The sequence below is a fragment of the Bidens hawaiensis genome, unplaced genomic scaffold (genome assembly GCF_021521415.1).
Source record: "Bidens hawaiensis isolate Kalapana, Puna unplaced genomic scaffold, B.hawaiensis_p1.1 tig00033516_1, whole genome shotgun sequence".
Classification (NCBI taxonomy): domain Eukaryota; kingdom Viridiplantae; phylum Streptophyta; class Magnoliopsida; order Asterales; family Asteraceae; genus Bidens; species Bidens hawaiensis.
This window is the reverse complement of record NW_027495747.1, coordinates 175,421-193,538: the sequence shown is the minus strand read 5'-3', so window position 1 is coordinate 193,538 and position 18,118 is coordinate 175,421. Positions and strand designations below refer to the sequence as shown.

Below are 18,118 nucleotides of genomic sequence, written 5' to 3'. Positions count from 1 at the left end.
AGTTTACGCGAATCCGTTCGGTTTCCGCCAAGTTCGTTACGATACCATAACTAAAACAAAACAAAACTGATTTTCGATCGATTTTGTTATGTGCGTTATGGACTTGGAACTAAAAAAAAAAAAACCACCAACAAGGTGCCGCAAAGTGGCCTAATGGGGGACTTTGCGTCAACAAAGTTCTAAATTATTATATGTAATAATAATATATCTTAACTCGTAAGTAAATGAATATTATAAATTGAAATGAGAGGTAGTGTACCCACCCAATGGGGATTGAATTGATTGGCTATCAGAAGTAGTTGTAGAAGAGTTGTCTTCAGATTCTTCTTCTTCTTCTTCTTCTTCTTCTTCTTCTTCTTCTTCTTCTTCTTCTTCTTCTTCTTGTTTGTTTGCTACGGTGGGAGTTGAGGAAGAAGCTCGGAGAATGAAAATAAGTTGAGATTTGGTGACTGTTAACTGCTGCCATGATTTGTTATAACAAGAAAAAGATGACTGGTAGTAAGAAGCCAATGCTAACTCATTCTTTTTATTTTATTTTATTTATACAACTTTAATTTGGAAAAATCCCATAAATTATTTTTAAGTCAACTAAAAGAATTCATATCTTCTTTTTGCTCCTGTTGCTACGTTGTGTTTCTGAAAGAGTATAAAGTTAGGCTATGAAGAGAGTAACGGTGAGAGATTCCAAATATCTACCCTCGAAATCGTTTTCTTAGATTTGTCACTCTTTTAACGCGTCGCCGACGATGTGTTAGGTAGTCCCGCCGACGAGTTAGCTAACACATACTCAACTATATGTTATTGTGTTAGACCTCCAAACACATGGTCAAGGATGTGTTAAAGTGTTAATTTATGGTTGACGACTATAAATTAACATTAAACTTAAACGCATCGTCAACCATGTGTATTCCAACCCCACGCATCGTTATCTGATTGGTTTACTAACTCATCGATGGTATTCCCTAACACATCGTCCGGCGATGAGATACATAAGGGACAAAACTGGATACTTTAATTAAAAAGAACAAACTTGGAATCTCTTTCTGTAAATGGCAAAAATTTTCCCATTTGCATATCTTATTACTCAAAATATGAAAAATGGACTGCAAGTCTAGAAGCAAAGTCCATTATATCCTAGTTTTTACAGTAGATGGCAGGCAGCTGAGGTGTAGTGGCCACAGTCAAGAACAGATTTTGTGAGCTCGTTCAATAGGGCGCCTGCGCAGCTCTAACGTGACCACATTTTTATAGGCTAGCCAAGTGATCCAAATAACTAGTTTTATTAGTTTAGTGATTTAGGTGCAAACCACCTTGAACAACTGTAACTGTAAAATTATTGACATGTGACCTGAAGGTTACGGGTCTAAATCTTGAAAACAAGCTCTTGCAAAAATGTGTATGCAAGCACAATTCAACCTGACACGCCTGAACTCCACATGTGAATGCCTCTTGTATGCCAATTAGTCTAGCGACTTAAAAGATCTAAACTAAAAAACCTCTAAAAGTGGTCAAATGGCCACCAAATGCTTGGTTAGTTTAAGGCTATGAATTTGATAATGTAGGGTTTTAAGGGTCACTCAATACCCATTTAAAACTAAAAGGTTGTCAATTTTCATTTCATAACGACAACAAATCCCCCTACAATGGGGTGAGCATAAGTGCATAACCTACGCATTTATAAACATATCATATATCGCCACAGGAATGCCAATAGGTAAAAAAACAAAGATTCATCATGTACGGCCAATCATCATATCCAAAGTATGAAAGTAATATTCAAGATTCCTAGTCAAAATAACTGTACCATTTTCCTTTTTCTTTACTTTTAAAAAACCATCATCAAAAAGAAGCCTCTTAGTCAACCAAGCATAGGTGGCTGATGAGCCACCTCACCATCAACATTCATTGCCGAGCTGTGATGGTGAACCATGAACCACTGACCGTTATGGAGCTCAAACACATTAGTAACGTTAACCGGGTGGGGGTTATGCTCCACCTCAGCATAGGCTTTCATTGTCACCCAAGCCACACCTGGCAGCACCCTTGACCTTACATCTCGAACCTGGAAGTTAACCGCTGGCTCCCAGTTCAAAGCCAGCTGCCAGCTACCTAAAACACCACTGTACCTGCATCACAGTATAAACAAATAAACCCGCCACTTGTCATATATATATAAAAAAAAGGAATATTAATTATTATAATAACTGAAGTAAAGATGTTAATGAGAAGCTCACCCAGTAAAAAACTCCCCTGAGGCATGAATACATTTGACATAATCAGCATTAAGCCAAAGTCGGCCCATGTCTGGAAGAGACCTTTCTCTAATGATATCAAAAAATTGTTGATTGATATTCACAAGGGCTCTAGTGGCTGCATAGTAGGCCTTCCACCCATTTGCAGGTGTTATGCTATCTTGTTCCATTGTAAAATCCTGAGAAAAAGACAAATGGAATATTTTCATGAGCCGAAACCTTTCTAATCTAGAACACTTAAAAGAGAGGAAATGAGAAAAACTTAAATGTGACATACAAGAAATAAGTAATACTAGTAGCTAGTTTTCACAATATGTAAAATGTCGTGAACTCAAAATCAATGTTAAAACAACGCAAAAGATCACACACAAAAAAACATGTACTTCCATTAAAGTTAGTTTGGCATGTGAGTACAAATAGACCCATGGTATATTAACATCCATGTTTCACACGAGTTTTAAACATACAAACAATTCACAAAGATATCTTGAATATACACATACAACCATGCTACACAAAATATAGCCTACAATTCTAGAGCCATGTTTAAGCCATAAACTGCATTTCCTATGTGATTAGCATGAAAAAATGTTTATTCCTGTAAGTATTGCAATAAGCAAGAATAATTTCTACAATATGTGCATTAGCTTTGAGTAAAACTGCTAGGTGTCATATACTCCATCTGAGTATCTGACACTTCCTTTAAAATTTGATTTTAAATGGTAAAGAAGCAAAGTAGAAGATTTGGTTAGCATATAGTTGCCATTTCTGTTACATGCTTACATATTCATCTTGATTCAGAAACTGTATAAACTTCAACCATATATTCAGATTTCATTCTAAATTTTCAGATGGCAGCTTCATCATAGTTATTAAAAGCCCTCACTTCTCGCGCTTAGGCCCATTTTCCAGGCAATGCTCAATAAATGTGCTTCTAGTTCCTCTAGGCGAGCGCTTTGACATTGTCTAGTTCGTCTAGGCACAAAAGGAAAAATAAGATCGAACTTCAATATCGATTATCCTGATCCTAAATTAAGAACAGGGCTTGAAAAATTCAAGTTATTCCAACAAAGGCGGAAGCCTAGAATAATGGAATTAGAAGAGGACAAAAGTTGAGAAAAAGAAATGCAACGAGCGTGACTGAAACTTAGATCTAGGAGAGGTTAAAAGAATTGCATTGAACATTTTGTTATTCAACTTAAAGAATTACATTCAAATCTTGACTATTTTAGAACTTTTGGTACTAGTTAGATGATATTAAATGTTATATAACTATTGCGACTAGGCCCCAAGCAAGGCCTATGCGCCTTGAGTGTGCCTAGCGCATTTAGTAACTACGAGCCTCATCATGCAATGATAACTACACACGATATGCAACTCAATGTTTAGTACATCTCTGTACATAGTTTGCTCACTTCAATTCTACACTGTAATTTTAAACGGTTACATTCTTGGTTTATAAGTAATACAGGCGAATAAGTATAGGGTTACATTCTTGAGATATATACACTTAAACTCATTCCAGATACGATAGCTATATAACTGATTTAATACATAGTCACAGAGTTTATAAGTCACCTCTACATAAATCAGCATAAAAACACAGACTATAACTGCAACAATCCAGAAAACTAAACAATGACACGCATGGCCTAAACTAAAGAACAGAGAAAATCAGTAAAACACTAATCAAATAAAGACATGTTCGGTCATACGAAACAGAACAAAGGGTATTGCAGATGCACGGAAAAACAAAGACTTGACAAAATGGTAAACAACTTTTCCATACAGTTATACAATACCACTAGACTATCAATATACACATACTTACATCAAACTCCAATGACAGCTAACTTAACCAGTATACACCCTAATTTAGTTTTGTACATCATCAACTATACAGTCTATAGTACTCTTAATAACCAGTGGTCTAACTATAGTACCACAACTGCAACTTATTAAACTTCATAGCCACATAACATCAACAAATAAATATATAGCATCAGCATAATAATATAATTAACCTTATGATAAAGAGCCTTCCAAGCATTATCATCATTAGCAGCCTTCCTCATCGAAGAATTAGTCATCGAAAGCCGACACAGACTCGGATAATCCAAATAACTCAACGCGTGAGTCGTAATCTCCGGCACCAACTGTTCCATCATCGAGGCACCAATCACCTGCTGATGCCGCTCCCTCTCCACCACTCCACCGCCACCACCACCACCGTTCATCACCCTCGCCGCCGCCGTAACAGCCATAGACTCACAACCTCCAACACAATCACAATTACAATTACAATTACGAGCCCTAGGTTTATCCAATTGCGGAAGCTTAAGCAATCGGAAGAAGAGTGAGCACACGAGGGTTGCAATTAGGGCTAGAATAAAGTAATCGCCGGTGCCGGAGAAATTAGAGGTAATATCCATTGACGATATTCATAGGAGATGGAGATTAGGGCTAACATAAACCCTAGAGTGAATCAGTGAGTCAATATTATTATTGTTATTATTATTGATGACGTCACACGGTGTGTTTATCAATCAAGCCCTAATATTATTATTATTATTATGTTCAGGTGGGGTTTTTAAAGAGAGATTGAGGAAGATGTGTAACTGACGACGGGAAGAGTATATTAGTATTAGTAACGCCGGTTAGCTAACTAGTAACTGATGCTGGGTCTGTGTGTTGGATGCCGTCAAGGGTTCCGTTACTTAATTTACTTTTTATATAAAATTCCCAAAATAGCCGTTTAACGGGTGTTAGAGATTTTAAATACGTTAGCTAACGCATAAATTAACACTTGATGCACCGTCAATCATAAATTAACACTTAACATATCGTCAGCCATGTGTATAACACCTCACGTGTTGTTATCTGATTGGTTTAGTAACTCATTGGCGGTATTTCGGCGATGAGACATGTAAAGAAGAAAACGGAAAACTTTACTTAAAATGGCAAACTTGGAATATCCAATTTTTCATTTATTTTCTAACAATTACACTGAAATGTATTGTGTGGTAAGGTAAAAGTGAGATATACGTCATTCTTTACGTCATAAATCGAAAAAAATTAAATTCTGAGTTGTAATTAAAATAATTAAAGTACCTTAAAGAATATTATTCGGTTAAAGTGTTGTCTATAACTTACTTTTATTATTCGAATATAGTTTTATGGATCCATCCAATCTTTATGTTTTTTGTGTTTTATAATTGTTGTATTAGATAGGGATGTTATATAGGAATATTGTACCTATGGTGTTTGTACAGTTCTATACGACTCGTATATGTCATAAGTGACTGACAAGTGTACAGATGGAATAAAAAGTCAGTTGTTTGCAGCCTACAAATCTGTATAGTCCTTGCTATACAAGTCATATAGGGGCTTCAGCGGCTCGTATAGAGCCTAGCAGAACATAAAACTTGTATGAGTTGTATAGGTTTTATACGACCATATAGAAACAGTTTGCAAGTAAAAAAAGTTGTGTCTATACGAGGTACCAGACAGAAACTAAAACATGCTAACATAATTCAGACCATATACTAGTGTCTGAATAACCAAGGTGGTGTCTATAGAAAGCAACCCTTGATTATATGTATGAAAATTTTTAGTATATATATTGTTTTATATATAATATACTAATTGTCAGCTTTTTCTATGTTAAAATAACTGTCAATATTTTATTTGTTTTAAATATAATTCAATTTATTAATTGGAAATAGCTTAAATCAACTCACGTCAACATCGACTGTAGACACTTACAATCATCTTTCTTTCTTTTTTTAAGCCAGATATAATCAGTTATAATAATTTAAAAACTAAAATATTGGTTGTATTTTATTCAACTCATAACTAAATAAAGTCATTTACATTATTATTTTTATTGTTGTAACGAAATTACTCTTTAATTTTAAACTACATAAATGGTTTGTAATCGGTTTTTATTTGTCCCTGATTTAATACCACTAATAAAGTTATACAAACAACTATTTTGACTTCTTTCATATTCTATTTTGGTTTCTTAAACTTCTCATTTAGTCATTTGTTTATTTATGATTTTTTTAAGATTTATTTATTTATTTGAGTCATCTTGTTAGTTTTAATATATGTATTCACTAGTTTTTATCTTCCGTATTACGGGGATATTTTATATTATTTGTTTCTAATATTTATTTATTTTTTGTATTTTATCTTTTTTATTGTATAAAAGTTAATAATATACTTATGGTTTGATGATAAATTGTTTCACAAATAAATGAGACGTTATAACCCGGTTTAAAAGCTATATGGGTTTGATTAGACTGAAAACCCGTTTATATTTTTACTATAAAATTGGTTTTTAATCATAAATAATATATATCTTTTTTAAATAAATCATATATTAATTTTTAGTATATTTCTACTTTATAGGATTTTTATATCAAATATTTGGTGAGATTAGTTTTTAATTTAATTAAATGATATAACCCGTTTAAGAAATATTTGGGTTTGATGAGACCCATACCCGTGAATTCGGGTCAAATGCATGAGAAGACTCCATTTAAAAATCAAGCAATTCTGGTGACTCCAAAAAAAGGGGGAGTGACCACATCGCTACACGTAAGATTTTTATGTGTTCGTTTATATATATTATAGATAGGTTATTGTTTTATGTTTACATCATTGAATTTTTTTATATACATTAGGTTTAATTTCCCTCCTCTAGTTTGTGTAATTTGTTTAAAGTTTATTGGATTTTAATAATCCCTATTGAGTGATAGTGGCCGATAATAATCCATATTCATTTTATCACCACCAATGGTCCCAAATTTAAAAAAAATTGGCCCCCAATGGTCTCTCGTTAAAAAGGACTTAACGTCGTTATACATTTTTCCAAATTTCAAACGAATTTTTTAGGGCTTTTGATCGGAAGAAAAACACGAGTCAATTGGTGTAAAACTTAGTTCGAACCGGCGCTTCAAAACGACGAAACAATGCTTCAATTCGGGTCTTAGAACTTACAATTAACAAAAATCAAACCGTTTGGATCACCGTTACGAGCTAACTTTTACACCAATTGACTCGTATTCTCCTTACGATCAAAAGCCCTAAAACATTCGTTTGAAATTCGGAAAAAAGTATAACGACGTTAAGTTCTTTTTAACGGGGGACAATTGGAGGCCAACTTTTTTTAAATTTGGGACCGCCAATAACTATAAAACGAATAGGGATTATTATCGGCCAATACCATTCAATAGAGATTTATTAAAATCCAATAAACCTTTGTTTAAAGACCATCACCATCATCTCCACCAGTATCACCACCACCACCGTACGCACAAAATTAATCAATATTTTTTACTTTGATATAAAACATTGTCTACATGTGTTACGAGTTACAAGATCTATGTCGTTAAGTGAAATAAGTAACACTAAATTCTGTAGAGAGAAACCGTAAAAGCCAAACCCAATACAAAGTTTTATAATCAGTTGCGAATTGTTGAACAAAGATGTGACTTTTAATGATGTTAGAGATGACAAATACGTTGTTTAAGATAAAAACGGTGGTGAGGGGGAGCGTTTTGTAAAAATCGGTAGTCGGGCAGTGAGATAGAGACTAGCTATTAATCGGAATTTATCATGACTAATCGGGTAAACGAGGATTAATCGACAACTAATTAGGATTAATCAATGAATAATCGGTGCCTAGTCAGGGTTTAATTACTTGGCAGCAAATATGTTAGAATCATTACATGATTCTTCTAAAGTCACATTGAACTATTGAAAATAAAAACTTGCATATCCTCAAAACACTGATTTTTATAAAACCTACATCCGATCCAAATCCCTACAGACAAAAAATGTTCATAATCCATTTTGAAAGAAAGCTTGATTTCGGCTTTACATAAACATAATGCCACAAAATTAAGGTCTAAAATAAGTACACCACTCCTAAAGATTTCTATTCGCCGATATTCTCCAACTGAAAGCATACATTTTCGGTTAAATTGTTAATAGAGGTTCAAAACAACGATTGCAATAACAACACAGGTAACTAGTAGCAACTTCCAACTCGTCTCATTTCTGTATGGTTTGCTGTAAGGAGATTTAAAAAGCCGATCCGAAACAATCTTTAAAATGGCAGCAATGGCAAACGAAACACTCACAGTCAACTCAGCTTTGTCCAAGCTTTCTTGATCACTTGCAATCTTATCAATCTCTAGCCTGCACAACAGAAGATATAATCAACACTTGAAAATTATTCATCAAAAAGGTCAAAAGAAAATAACCAACATTTTAATTATACAATATTATTACAATACATATGGAAGTATACATTTACACAACCTGAGACTTGCGTTTTCTTTAATAACCGACTCCAGATGAGACGACACAAAATCCTTCCAAGATTCCATCTCAGCAAGTTCTTTTTCCTGCAAAATAATAACTTTCGGTCAATATTCGCTCAAGTCTATAATAAAGATCATTGCTTTTATGCTTTATCATGTATCGACTCATTTAAAAAAAAACAAACTTACCATAGTTGCCTTCCATAACAAAAGATCCTTAATTTGCAACCGGGTATTTTCCACAAGCTCTGAATACTTCCCAACTTCAGTTTCAAGTTGCGGAAACACGTCCCCTTGTCTATTATGCAATTCTTTGATACAATTCTCCAATAAAGATAAATTCTTTTCAAGTAACCGAACTTTTTGCATCAAAATCTTTAAAATAGCATCACCATGTATTCTCCCATTACCTTTCGACACAAGTTCAGAAATCTTCGTCACACCAGAGGGTTTTTTCGCTGCATCATCGTCAGCCCGTTTGCCATCATCAACACCTTCCGTCTTTCTACCAACCGTTTCACCTGATTCACCATCCGGTTTCACGCTTTTTGAGCTTGAAGATTTTGTTGAAGCAGGAGGACCGGTTGAATTAACATTTGAATTCACATTTGTTGATTCCTCTGAAGTCACAATAAGATCTTCAAGCATTCTTTCAATAGCATCTATACCATACACTTCAATTACATTTAACGTGCAGTAAAATTCCGACCCGTAATGAGTCACCAAACTCAGTTTTAAGTACCTGGCCCATTTGGGTTCGGTCAGCTTAAAATACTGTCGATGTTTAACGTTTTCAGCAACAAATGTTCCGAGAGGGTACCATGTTTCAGTTGGAAAAACCAAACTTCCCGACAATAAAAACTGCTTAAAATTGGAAGAATGGTGTTCAAAGTTAGCAATATTTACAGCATCAACTAGGGTTTCCTCTGCAAGCTCAATAACAACATATTTATCCAAAACAGAACACGGGTTTCTTAAATACTTATCATGATCCGAACCCAATATGTTGCTTGCACCATTTGCTTCCTTATTTTGAGCCACAACCTTTGCACCTTTAGATGCAGACGCGTAATTGTAATAAGTCCCATCTGGCTCGAGCCTATGGGTTATGTTAAGTAACCCACGCGGTGCACCACTTGAGTATTCTTGTTTTGTAATTTTTGTCAACTCATCAACATTAGGGTAAGTGAGATCGACCCTATCGGTTTGTACTTCTTCTTGTTTCTTTTCCATGTAACTATCTTCAAACTCCTTTTCACAAACTAATTCAGAGTAACCTAAAAGTTTTGAAACTACTGATTCAACAGGACTTGTTTCTTGAAATTGGTTGTTGTCGTTATCTACAGAACTTTGACCATTAGATATAGCATCTTTTGACTTCCCGGATACATTGAAGTCGAAAAGCACATTACTTGTATGATCTTGGCTTTGTTCTCCGGTAAGTGGGCACGTGGTAGTGTTAGTGAAGTTCCTATTATTATTGTTACTATTATTATTATGTGCATCTACATTCCCTGAAAAATGAATCGGAGATGGAATAATCAAAATACAAAACCAGATAATACCAAATTGTTTTATGCATACACTAACATACACTAAATTTGAATTACATGCGACTTGAACATCCAATAACAATAAGAAAGTTAGCAATTCAAACACTTTGAAAACCCTGAAATTAGGGACTGGCAATTTCTGGCACGGACCTGTTAACACAACACGCAGGTAAACAAGTTTGGGGTTGGGCTTAACATGTTTCGTGTCTCAAATAAGTTGACATGTTTAACATCCAATAACAATAAGAAAGCTGCGCCGCTATCCCCTTTTGAATCGCAAAGCCTATTCTACTAAATATAAATCCTTGGTTCCTCGGGCTTTGCGAGTCACTGTGGACCACCTTCTGTACCTGCTCCGAAAAGCGAACCGCCTCGGGAGCTAGGGATTCAAATGTGTCGAAGGCAAATGGAATGAACACGTGTTGTTCCTAATATTATTGTTGTTGTTGTTATTATTATTATTATTATTATTATGTGCATCTACATTCCCTGAAAACTTAATTTGAGATGGAATAATCAAAATTCAAAACCAGTTAACACCAAATTGTTGATCCATACACTAAATTTGAATAATATGCAATTTTAAAAGCCTATAACAATAAGAAAACTAGCAATTCAAACACCTCTAAAACCACGAAACTAGGGCTGGCAACATCTAACACGGACCTGTTAACACGTTACGAAACGGCACGGAGTTAAACAAGTTTGCTTTTGGGCTTAACAGGTTCCGTGTCTTAAACATGTCGACATGTTTAATACCTACTTACATTCATGTCTAAACAGGTTAAACACCTGATTAAACCTGTATAATATTTTTTTTATGTTAGTCTTTTATGAACTTTTGTTTCAAATATTTTTGCTTTTAAACAGGTTCGTGTTCGTGTTTGCAAAAAAAAAAAAAAAAAAAACACATGATTAGTTATCGTGTTGCGTGTTGTGTCTAGCACCACAGGTAATCGTACGAAATGAAACCCTAGAAAAATTAAAATAAGAGAGAATAAGACGTTATCAATACCATGATTGAAGCCGACGAATGTAGAGAACAAAAGCAGAAAGAGGAACCAAAATGAGACTACCATTAAAGGCTTCAAAATCAACAAGTCACTGCTGCTGTTGTCTCGTCTTTGTTGTTTAATTTTCAATAATAATAATAAATTGTTGTTATTATTATCTGTACGGATGATGATGATGATGATGATGATGATGGGTTTTTTAATTTTTCATGTCTCGTCAAACTCCCAGCTGTGTGATCTTCCATAAGACAACAATAGGACGTCCTGTATCTATATATCGTATCGTATCGTATCGTATCGTATCGTATCGTATCATATCGTATCGTACACAGGTGATAGTTGCCTCTATGTCTCTCTACCTATTTGTTTTTCTTTCTTTCTAATTATGATTGTGTTGAAGATGCGCAAGATGACACGTTATGTATTATTGTATTTGTATACCCCCAAATTTACAAGGGTGCTGATTCTGAATTAATATGTTTTTCGGTTTATTGTCTTGGGTCAGATTCACGGGTATAAACAATGTAGGACGGAGCTTTGTTAGCCTCGTCATGTTAATAAGTGACTTTGTTTTCTATGAGCGATTTCTGACATGAAACTCACTCACTCTTTGTTTGAACGTGCGGGTTTATCGAATAATCGTCAGTCTGTGATAGATAACTACCACCCCGATGTCATTACCAAGCCCAAATGAACATGCATCCAATGGTTTCATCATGCTTCGCGAGCTGCTGGTGTATAACAGGGTGGATCATAACACAATATTCCAGACATGATATAAGTAATGTTTGAGACTGTGTCTCTACGCTTCTATGAACTAGAATTTAATTAGTCTAAATCATTTTTTTTTTATTAGAATCTAGTAGGAGTTCGAATCTAGATTCTATTTTGTTTGAAATTAACTTCTAATACTTTATATTTTTTACAGAGAACAAAATCAGAATAAGTTCTTAACATATTTTTCAATCACCGAGAAATAAAACAATGTGATCACCACATCATAATCATCGTCATCAACTAAATGTTTTTTTTAACTTTACAAACCAAATTGATTAGTTGTTTTATTTGACCACTTAAAGTTGATTCCTTTTGAGACATTTTAGCTTGTTAAAAATATATTTTACAAATTTAAATCCAAACCCAACTCCCTAAATTTTCAATTCCTTGTATTATGCAAGACCAGTTCAATTCCAGACCAATGAAGACACACTAAGAACCAAGTCGTTGAAACCGATTCGCTCCTAGCTTCCTAGGTCTAAACCGATTAACCGACTAACACGCACACAAATACTGAAATACATGAAAGAAGTTGTACTGGGTCAGACAGTGGCCTTCATCCTGCTGGTAAAGAGAAAATCAGATAGTGGCCCGAACCACGTTTCAGTCTTAACCGACTACTGGTATTTCCAGTCACAAACCTTTTGGATCGAGTCTCAAGCATCTCATGCCAATTTGCAATGCTGTATAATCAAGTTCATGATTTTCGTCTATTCTCACAAACAACCATAACATAACCATGTCAACAAAGATAACGCACAAAAAACCAACCATTCAGATATGTGACAGAAAGTTTCAAACTTCATTGAATCAACAAAGTCAAATATAGAGTGATAAACAAAACATGGCTCATGATCCTCACTTTCCTAAAAAGAAAGCATTATGCAAGTTACACATAAACATTTCAATTGAAAATACTCTGCTTTCAGTTTTTTACCGAGAGTTAAAGAGAGCTCTGCTAATAATGCTGGTAGCCTCAATGTAACGGTCCACACACCTGGAGATGCAACTACTCTCTCCACCACTCAAACTGCTGCCCGGTTTAGTGATACACTTGTCAAAGCACTTCCCCCTCACTGTCTGTTTCCAAAACAAAACAAAACAAATCAAATGTTAATAGTAATCACACAACACGTATTTACATGTCATGCAGGTAGGTTGTTTTTATGTACATTAACAGCATCATTGTATATATGTATCTAATACTGCTGTCAAGTCATGCAAAGCCCTAATTAACCTAGATAACAAAGCTAAACTAACTTGCATCTAAAGCAGTGATTACCTCTCATATTCAAGAGGTTTAAAAGAATTTGACAAAAACAATCTCCTGACTGCATACATATAGATTGTTTGTTTACCTATTGCAAGATGACCGAAAGCAACTCGGCTGAGCTAACATTGTTACAAAAACAAATCTAATCAAACACAATGTCAATGGAAATCATCCAAAACATATTTACAAGTCTTGCAGGTAGGTTGTTTCTATATTCATTAACAGCATCATTGTATCTAAAGTACAAAAAGGCGGAAATGAGCCACGAGAAGTTTTCCGTTACTCTCGAGGTGTAAGCCTCGCGGCGGACCGAGGCGTAAGCCTAGAAACATTACTAAAAAATATTAAAAATATATATATATACTTAATAAAACTCACACTTTAACATAAAATAAATACTATGAATATCATAAAACCTAATTTAGTAATAAAACAAACAACATAAAATAGTTCAATAATATAATCTAATACATAACAAACATCATAATAAAATAGTTCAACAAAAAACAAACATCATAAATAGTTTGTTGTTGTTGTGACTGCATCTGTGTCGCTTCTTGTGAATAGAGGCACACTAATTAAACCTTAAACATTATACAGTGAAACAATGATGGTTTTTAGTCCACTAACAGTAAATGTTGTGCTGGCCCACTACTTAAGTCCACTAAGCACTAAATGGGTAAAAAAACTCCAGAAAATAAAAAAAAATGGCATATTTCAGTAATTCACAACCTCTAGTGAGGCTTAAGCCGCAACGCCTCGGACCGCCTCGCAAAGGTCGAGGCTTAGGTTTCAGTATATCTTAATGAGCCTAAGCCTCTTATGTGTTTTTCCACCGAGGCTGCCGAGGCGCGACTCGGAACGCCTTTTTAAACCATGAATTTCATATCCACAAGGAACATGTTTTTAGCATTATATGTTTTGCTTGATCATGAAATATAAAACTCAAATAGATTGAATTAAACAAAAGCTAAATTAACTTGCATATACAGCAGTGAATGCCTATCATATTCAAGAATTTGACATAACTCGGAAACACTTTCTTGAATGCATACAGAGAGATAGCTTGTTTAACTATTCCCCGATGACGGGAAGTAAACCAATTGGTAATCCTATCAGTGTTGGTTTTTACCCTAGAGTAAGTTGGTGTTTCTTGGTATAAGAAAAACAGCGAATCAGACTGTTTGTCAAGTGTCAGCAAGATAAGTGAATTTTTAATCAAACTAGCATAACACCTCAAACACACACAAATTGATATCCCATAAGAATTCACATCCGATATCTAGTTTTAAGTTATCCCAAATTACGCTTTCTTAATCACATAAGTATCATAACAAATGCAAATATAAAATCATACATCATAGCAGATAATCAGCAACAAAATATAACAATTAATCATTCAGTATATATGTATAATCGGATGATATATATATATATATACACCTCTAGGAACTCTTCGGCGTAGGCCTGAGCAAGTTGAACCTTAAGCTGATCCATGAAGTCTTCGGCTGACATCTTCGGGTCATGTGATGAACTCGACGGCGATGAGAATGAATCCATTGTTTGTGTTGTTTTGGTGCAATGTATGAGATATCTATAAACCCTAGTTTCTGTGGACACACGACTCCTCTTTATTGATCCTAAACCCCTACCAGACTTTACGTTTACAGCCCTAATATTTGTAACAATGACGATTTTAGCTTGTTTTGTTGTGCAAGTCAAAATCTAATAGGCTAACTAAGTAACGTCAGGTGCCATTGGTTAAAGGTAGCCTGATCCGGCCACGAGTCCGGACGAATGGAGCCCCTAGTGATCCACCTATTGAGGGATTCCCTGGATAAAATCCGACCCCCACGCCTGCCAAACGGCACGACAGCGAGGAGCCGGTAAAACTGAGTGAGATCATGACTCGAACCCTGGCAAGCCAGGGTCATCCCTCATATCTCCCATATAAATTGGTGATAGTGAGGTTTAAACCCCTACATCTTATTAATAAAGTGAGTGTTTTACCATTGAGCCAAATCCAATTTTATTTTGGGATAGTTATATAAAATGGTTTACGTGTTATATTAGTGTTTTATCCGGCGTGGGTAAAAAGTTAGTCATATATTGTGTTTTCCTTTTAGCTTAATATGTGATGTAGAAACAAGAATGATTTAACTTAAATTAATTATTTGAGTGACCTGTAGCTGAGAAAGGAAATAATATGTCTAGGGACATAAGTAGCTTTTAAAATAATTCGTTCTTTTTGATTGACCGGTAAATTTAACTTTTTTAACGGGTAATTCACATAAACATAGGTCGTAAATAGTCTTTTCGACTTAGGCCTTGATTTAAGGGTTTGATCTAAGGGTGTTAGGAGTATTTTTCATGAGGAACGGAAATTTTTAGGTATCGGATGTCAATAACTGAATCCTTTTCGGTTTGGATCGAGTTAAGTCTTAAAATAAAAGATAAATCAAAATTCCTGAGGGTCGGATTGTTGGTTATATAGTGTTCATTGGTTAAAAGGTTCAGTTTATAATGATTATTTGTTTCGCTGTTTTATATTTGTTACTTAATTTAGAACTAGGTAACAACCGTTGCATTGCCGTAACGTAGTGACGTGAATTTGGTCGGTATTGGTTAAACTTATTATGACCCCAACACTAAATTCAAAAAATAAACCTAGAAAAGTCTAAAACACTATCGGCACACGTACAACTTATGGTTAAAATGACCCGAATTCAGTCGATATTGGTTAGGTTCATTGCGATTTCGGCATTAAAGCCAAAATAAATTAGTTTAAAACAAAACGATAACAAAAAAACGTATTTAAAACAAAAATCGGTAAAACATAGCGTTGCGGTAGCTAATCAATACAAATCCAGTTGGTATTGGTTATGTTCATCACCTTACCGGAACTAAACCCAAAAACTAAATTCGCCAGATAAGCATATTTAAAACAAAAAATACAGCAAAATTAGTAAAACCCGGGCGTTATGGCTCCTAGTTGACGTGCATATGGTCGTATCAATTAAGTTTGTTAGGGTACCAAAACTAAACCAAAAAGATAAATTTATAAGATAACATTATTAAAACAAATAAAAACCAATATAAAAAAATATTTAAAAAAAAAAATCAAATAAAATATTACAAATCATCTGCCACACAAAGCTAATCACTTAAAACTCCGAGTGGGGAGCTCTTGTTTAAAAACAAAAAAAAAAAAGAAGAGGGGGGTGGGGGGTGGGGGTGGGGGTGGGGGTGGGGGGTGTTGAGCCTAAGCCACAGTGAATGAAGAAGACTTAAAGAAGATACAATTAACCAACTTAACTGGACAGATGATTAACTCTTACGCCATAAATGTATCGTAAATACCAACGAAAAAGTGGCTCTAAACAATTCTGTATTTATCTTATGTTATAATGGGCATACATAATGATATTTGTAACTAAAATGAAATCAAATAGATGAAACTAAATTATTTAAACCCGGCGAACGAAAACAACAATGTCAACCAAATGGGCATACGCAATTGAAGATGCAAACATGAAAGATTGAGGAGTGTGCTTTGTCAAGGGCACTGGTTGAAACCATAAATACCATAATTATCATTTACAATCTTCGGTTTTGGTTAAGTGTTAGTGAAAATTTCATATCCATATGGATCGGGAAAGATGTTGTTTTGTTGACAAACAGGCCCGACCCAAGGGAGGGTCGAGGAGGGCGACGACCCAAGGCCCATTCATCCCGAGGGCTCAAAACCTTTTTTTTAATATATTATATATTTAGGGGTGAGTTAACGTATGATAATCGTTTAACGTACATTAAGTACGTGAAATACGTTCAAGGGTAAACCCTAAAACGTTCATGCTTACAATTTAAAACGTTTATACTTAAAACCTAAAACGTTCAAGCTTAAAATCTGATACTTTCAAGGTTAAAACCCATCACTCAAACTCAAAATTGATCGATTGAAGCTTTAGATTGACAATTAAATGAATCGATTTCAAAGAGTAACCGATCAATTGGCTTCAATTTCAATTTCAGCTCTTATCAAAAGCTAAACAAAAACCTATGAAACAAGGGAGTGACATTCGTGTTTTTTCGGTGAGTTGCCGGACCCTCGTAGTCAACTCCGGTGATGGTGAAGGAGGTGTGTTGATGTCGGCGAGTGGAGGATCAGTGGTGGAGATGGGTTGAGGGAGAGCGACGAGGGCAGATGATTGTATTTGTGGCTTAGTGTGACATTCGTCAAGTTTCGGTGTCGTATTTGTATCCGTTTTATTACCCTTTTGTAATCGGATCTTTATATTTAATAAAAACATCCATTTATTAATTATGTCTTTCGGTTTTGTCTTTACTATAATTACGCGTATTCTAAATCGTTTAAAGTATCTATTGTTTGCACTTTTAACCCCCACACTATATTGTTTACCACATCTGACCATCAAACCAATCTTGAAGGACTTGTTTGCAAATATTATTCAAACTCCCTCCTTCCCTCTTCCTTTCCCGTCACCACCATCAGCCCCCCCCCCCTTCCAATTTTGATTTCGTTTGACCCCCAAATCGTGGGTTTTGGTTTAATTAGAATGATCCTCATCATACACGCTCCTTCCTGTTATAGTATAACACGTAAATTGACAGCTAATCCGCATCGGATTGAATCAATTCCGTTAATTAGGGCAGCGGACTGATTGGACCCTTAACCCTATAAATATACAACCAAAATTCAATTAAACGTGCATACACCACCTCCTCACAATCCCGAAGCAAAACCCTAAGATAATTGCAGCCATTAAACAGTTCTTGACCTCGTTTAAGTTCGTCTTCTGGCCGTAACCCTAGCTCGTCGTTCTCGTGCAATCCGTAACCAATTAAGGTAATTAAATATAGCTTATAGGTCGTCTTTGAACCACCTTGAAAACCCTAT

The 18,118-nt window shown here is 35.0% G+C and overlaps 3 protein-coding genes across 3 annotated transcripts; all 3 read right to left on the bottom strand.

Annotated features, from left to right (window-relative positions):
* Window positions 1–1,666: 1,666 nt before the first annotated feature.
* LOC143584960 (F-box protein SKIP8-like) lies at window positions 1,667–5,004 on the bottom strand. The gene is made up of 3 exons (XM_077066871.1): window positions 4,277–5,004; window positions 2,235–2,431; window positions 1,667–2,126 (listed from the first exon to the last, which is right to left on the bottom strand). Exons 1-3 carry the CDS (start codon window positions 4,682–4,684, stop codon window positions 1,859–1,861), a joined length of 873 nt encoding a protein of 290 aa, XP_076922986.1. The 5' UTR covers window positions 4,685–5,004; the 3' UTR covers window positions 1,667–1,858.
* Window positions 5,005–7,984: 2,980 nt separating this feature from the next.
* On the bottom strand, window positions 7,985–12,668 carry LOC143584965 (SUN domain-containing protein 5-like). The gene is made up of 4 exons (XM_077066874.1): window positions 12,569–12,668; window positions 8,774–10,344; window positions 8,583–8,668; window positions 7,985–8,459 (listed from the first exon to the last, which is right to left on the bottom strand). The coding sequence occupies exons 1-4, from the start codon at window positions 12,666–12,668 to the stop codon at window positions 8,246–8,248; spliced, it is 1,971 nt and encodes a 656-aa protein (XP_076922989.1). The 3' UTR covers window positions 7,985–8,245.
* Window positions 12,669–12,695: 27 nt separating this feature from the next.
* On the bottom strand, window positions 12,696–14,827 carry LOC143584973 (mitochondrial import inner membrane translocase subunit Tim13-like). Its single transcript, XM_077066881.1, has 2 exons — window positions 14,644–14,827; window positions 12,696–13,007 (listed from the first exon to the last, which is right to left on the bottom strand). Exons 1-2 carry the CDS (start codon window positions 14,758–14,760, stop codon window positions 12,861–12,863), a joined length of 264 nt encoding a protein of 87 aa, XP_076922996.1. The 5' UTR covers window positions 14,761–14,827; the 3' UTR covers window positions 12,696–12,860.
* Between the last annotated feature and the right edge of the window lie 3,291 nt (window positions 14,828–18,118).

What these genes read in the sequence shown, in the direction of transcription:
- LOC143584960 (XM_077066871.1), bottom strand. Translation starts at nt 4,684, where the DNA reads ATGGATATTACCTCTAATTTCTCCGGCACCGGCGATTACTTTATTCTA. An exon ending in GGAAGGCTCTTTATCATAAG is followed by an intron (nt 2,432 to 4,276) that starts GTTAATTATATT and finishes TCTTTTTCTCAG; the next exon opens with GATTTTACAATGGAACAAGA. An exon ending in TCAGGGGAGTTTTTTACTGG is followed by an intron (nt 2,127 to 2,234) that starts GTGAGCTTCTCA and finishes ACTGTGATGCAG; the next exon opens with GTACAGTGGTGTTTTAGGTA.
- LOC143584965 (XM_077066874.1), bottom strand. Translation starts at nt 12,668, where the DNA reads ATGGTTATGTTATGGTTGTTTGTGAGAATAGACGAAAATCATGAACTT. An exon ending in CTTGAGACTCGATCCAAAAG is followed by an intron (nt 10,345 to 12,568) that starts GTTTGTGACTGG and finishes AACTTATTTGAG; the next exon opens with ACACGAAACATGTTAAGCCC. An exon ending in AAAGAAAACGCAAGTCTCAG is followed by an intron (nt 8,460 to 8,582) that starts GTTGTGTAAATG and finishes TCTGTTGTGCAG; the next exon opens with GCTAGAGATTGATAAGATTG.
- LOC143584973 (XM_077066881.1), bottom strand. Translation starts at nt 14,760, where the DNA reads ATGGATTCATTCTCATCGCCGTCGAGTTCATCACATGACCCGAAGATG. An exon ending in ACGCCGAAGAGTTCCTAGAG is followed by an intron (nt 13,008 to 14,643) that starts GTGTATATATAT and finishes TTTTGGAAACAG; the next exon opens with ACAGTGAGGGGGAAGTGCTT.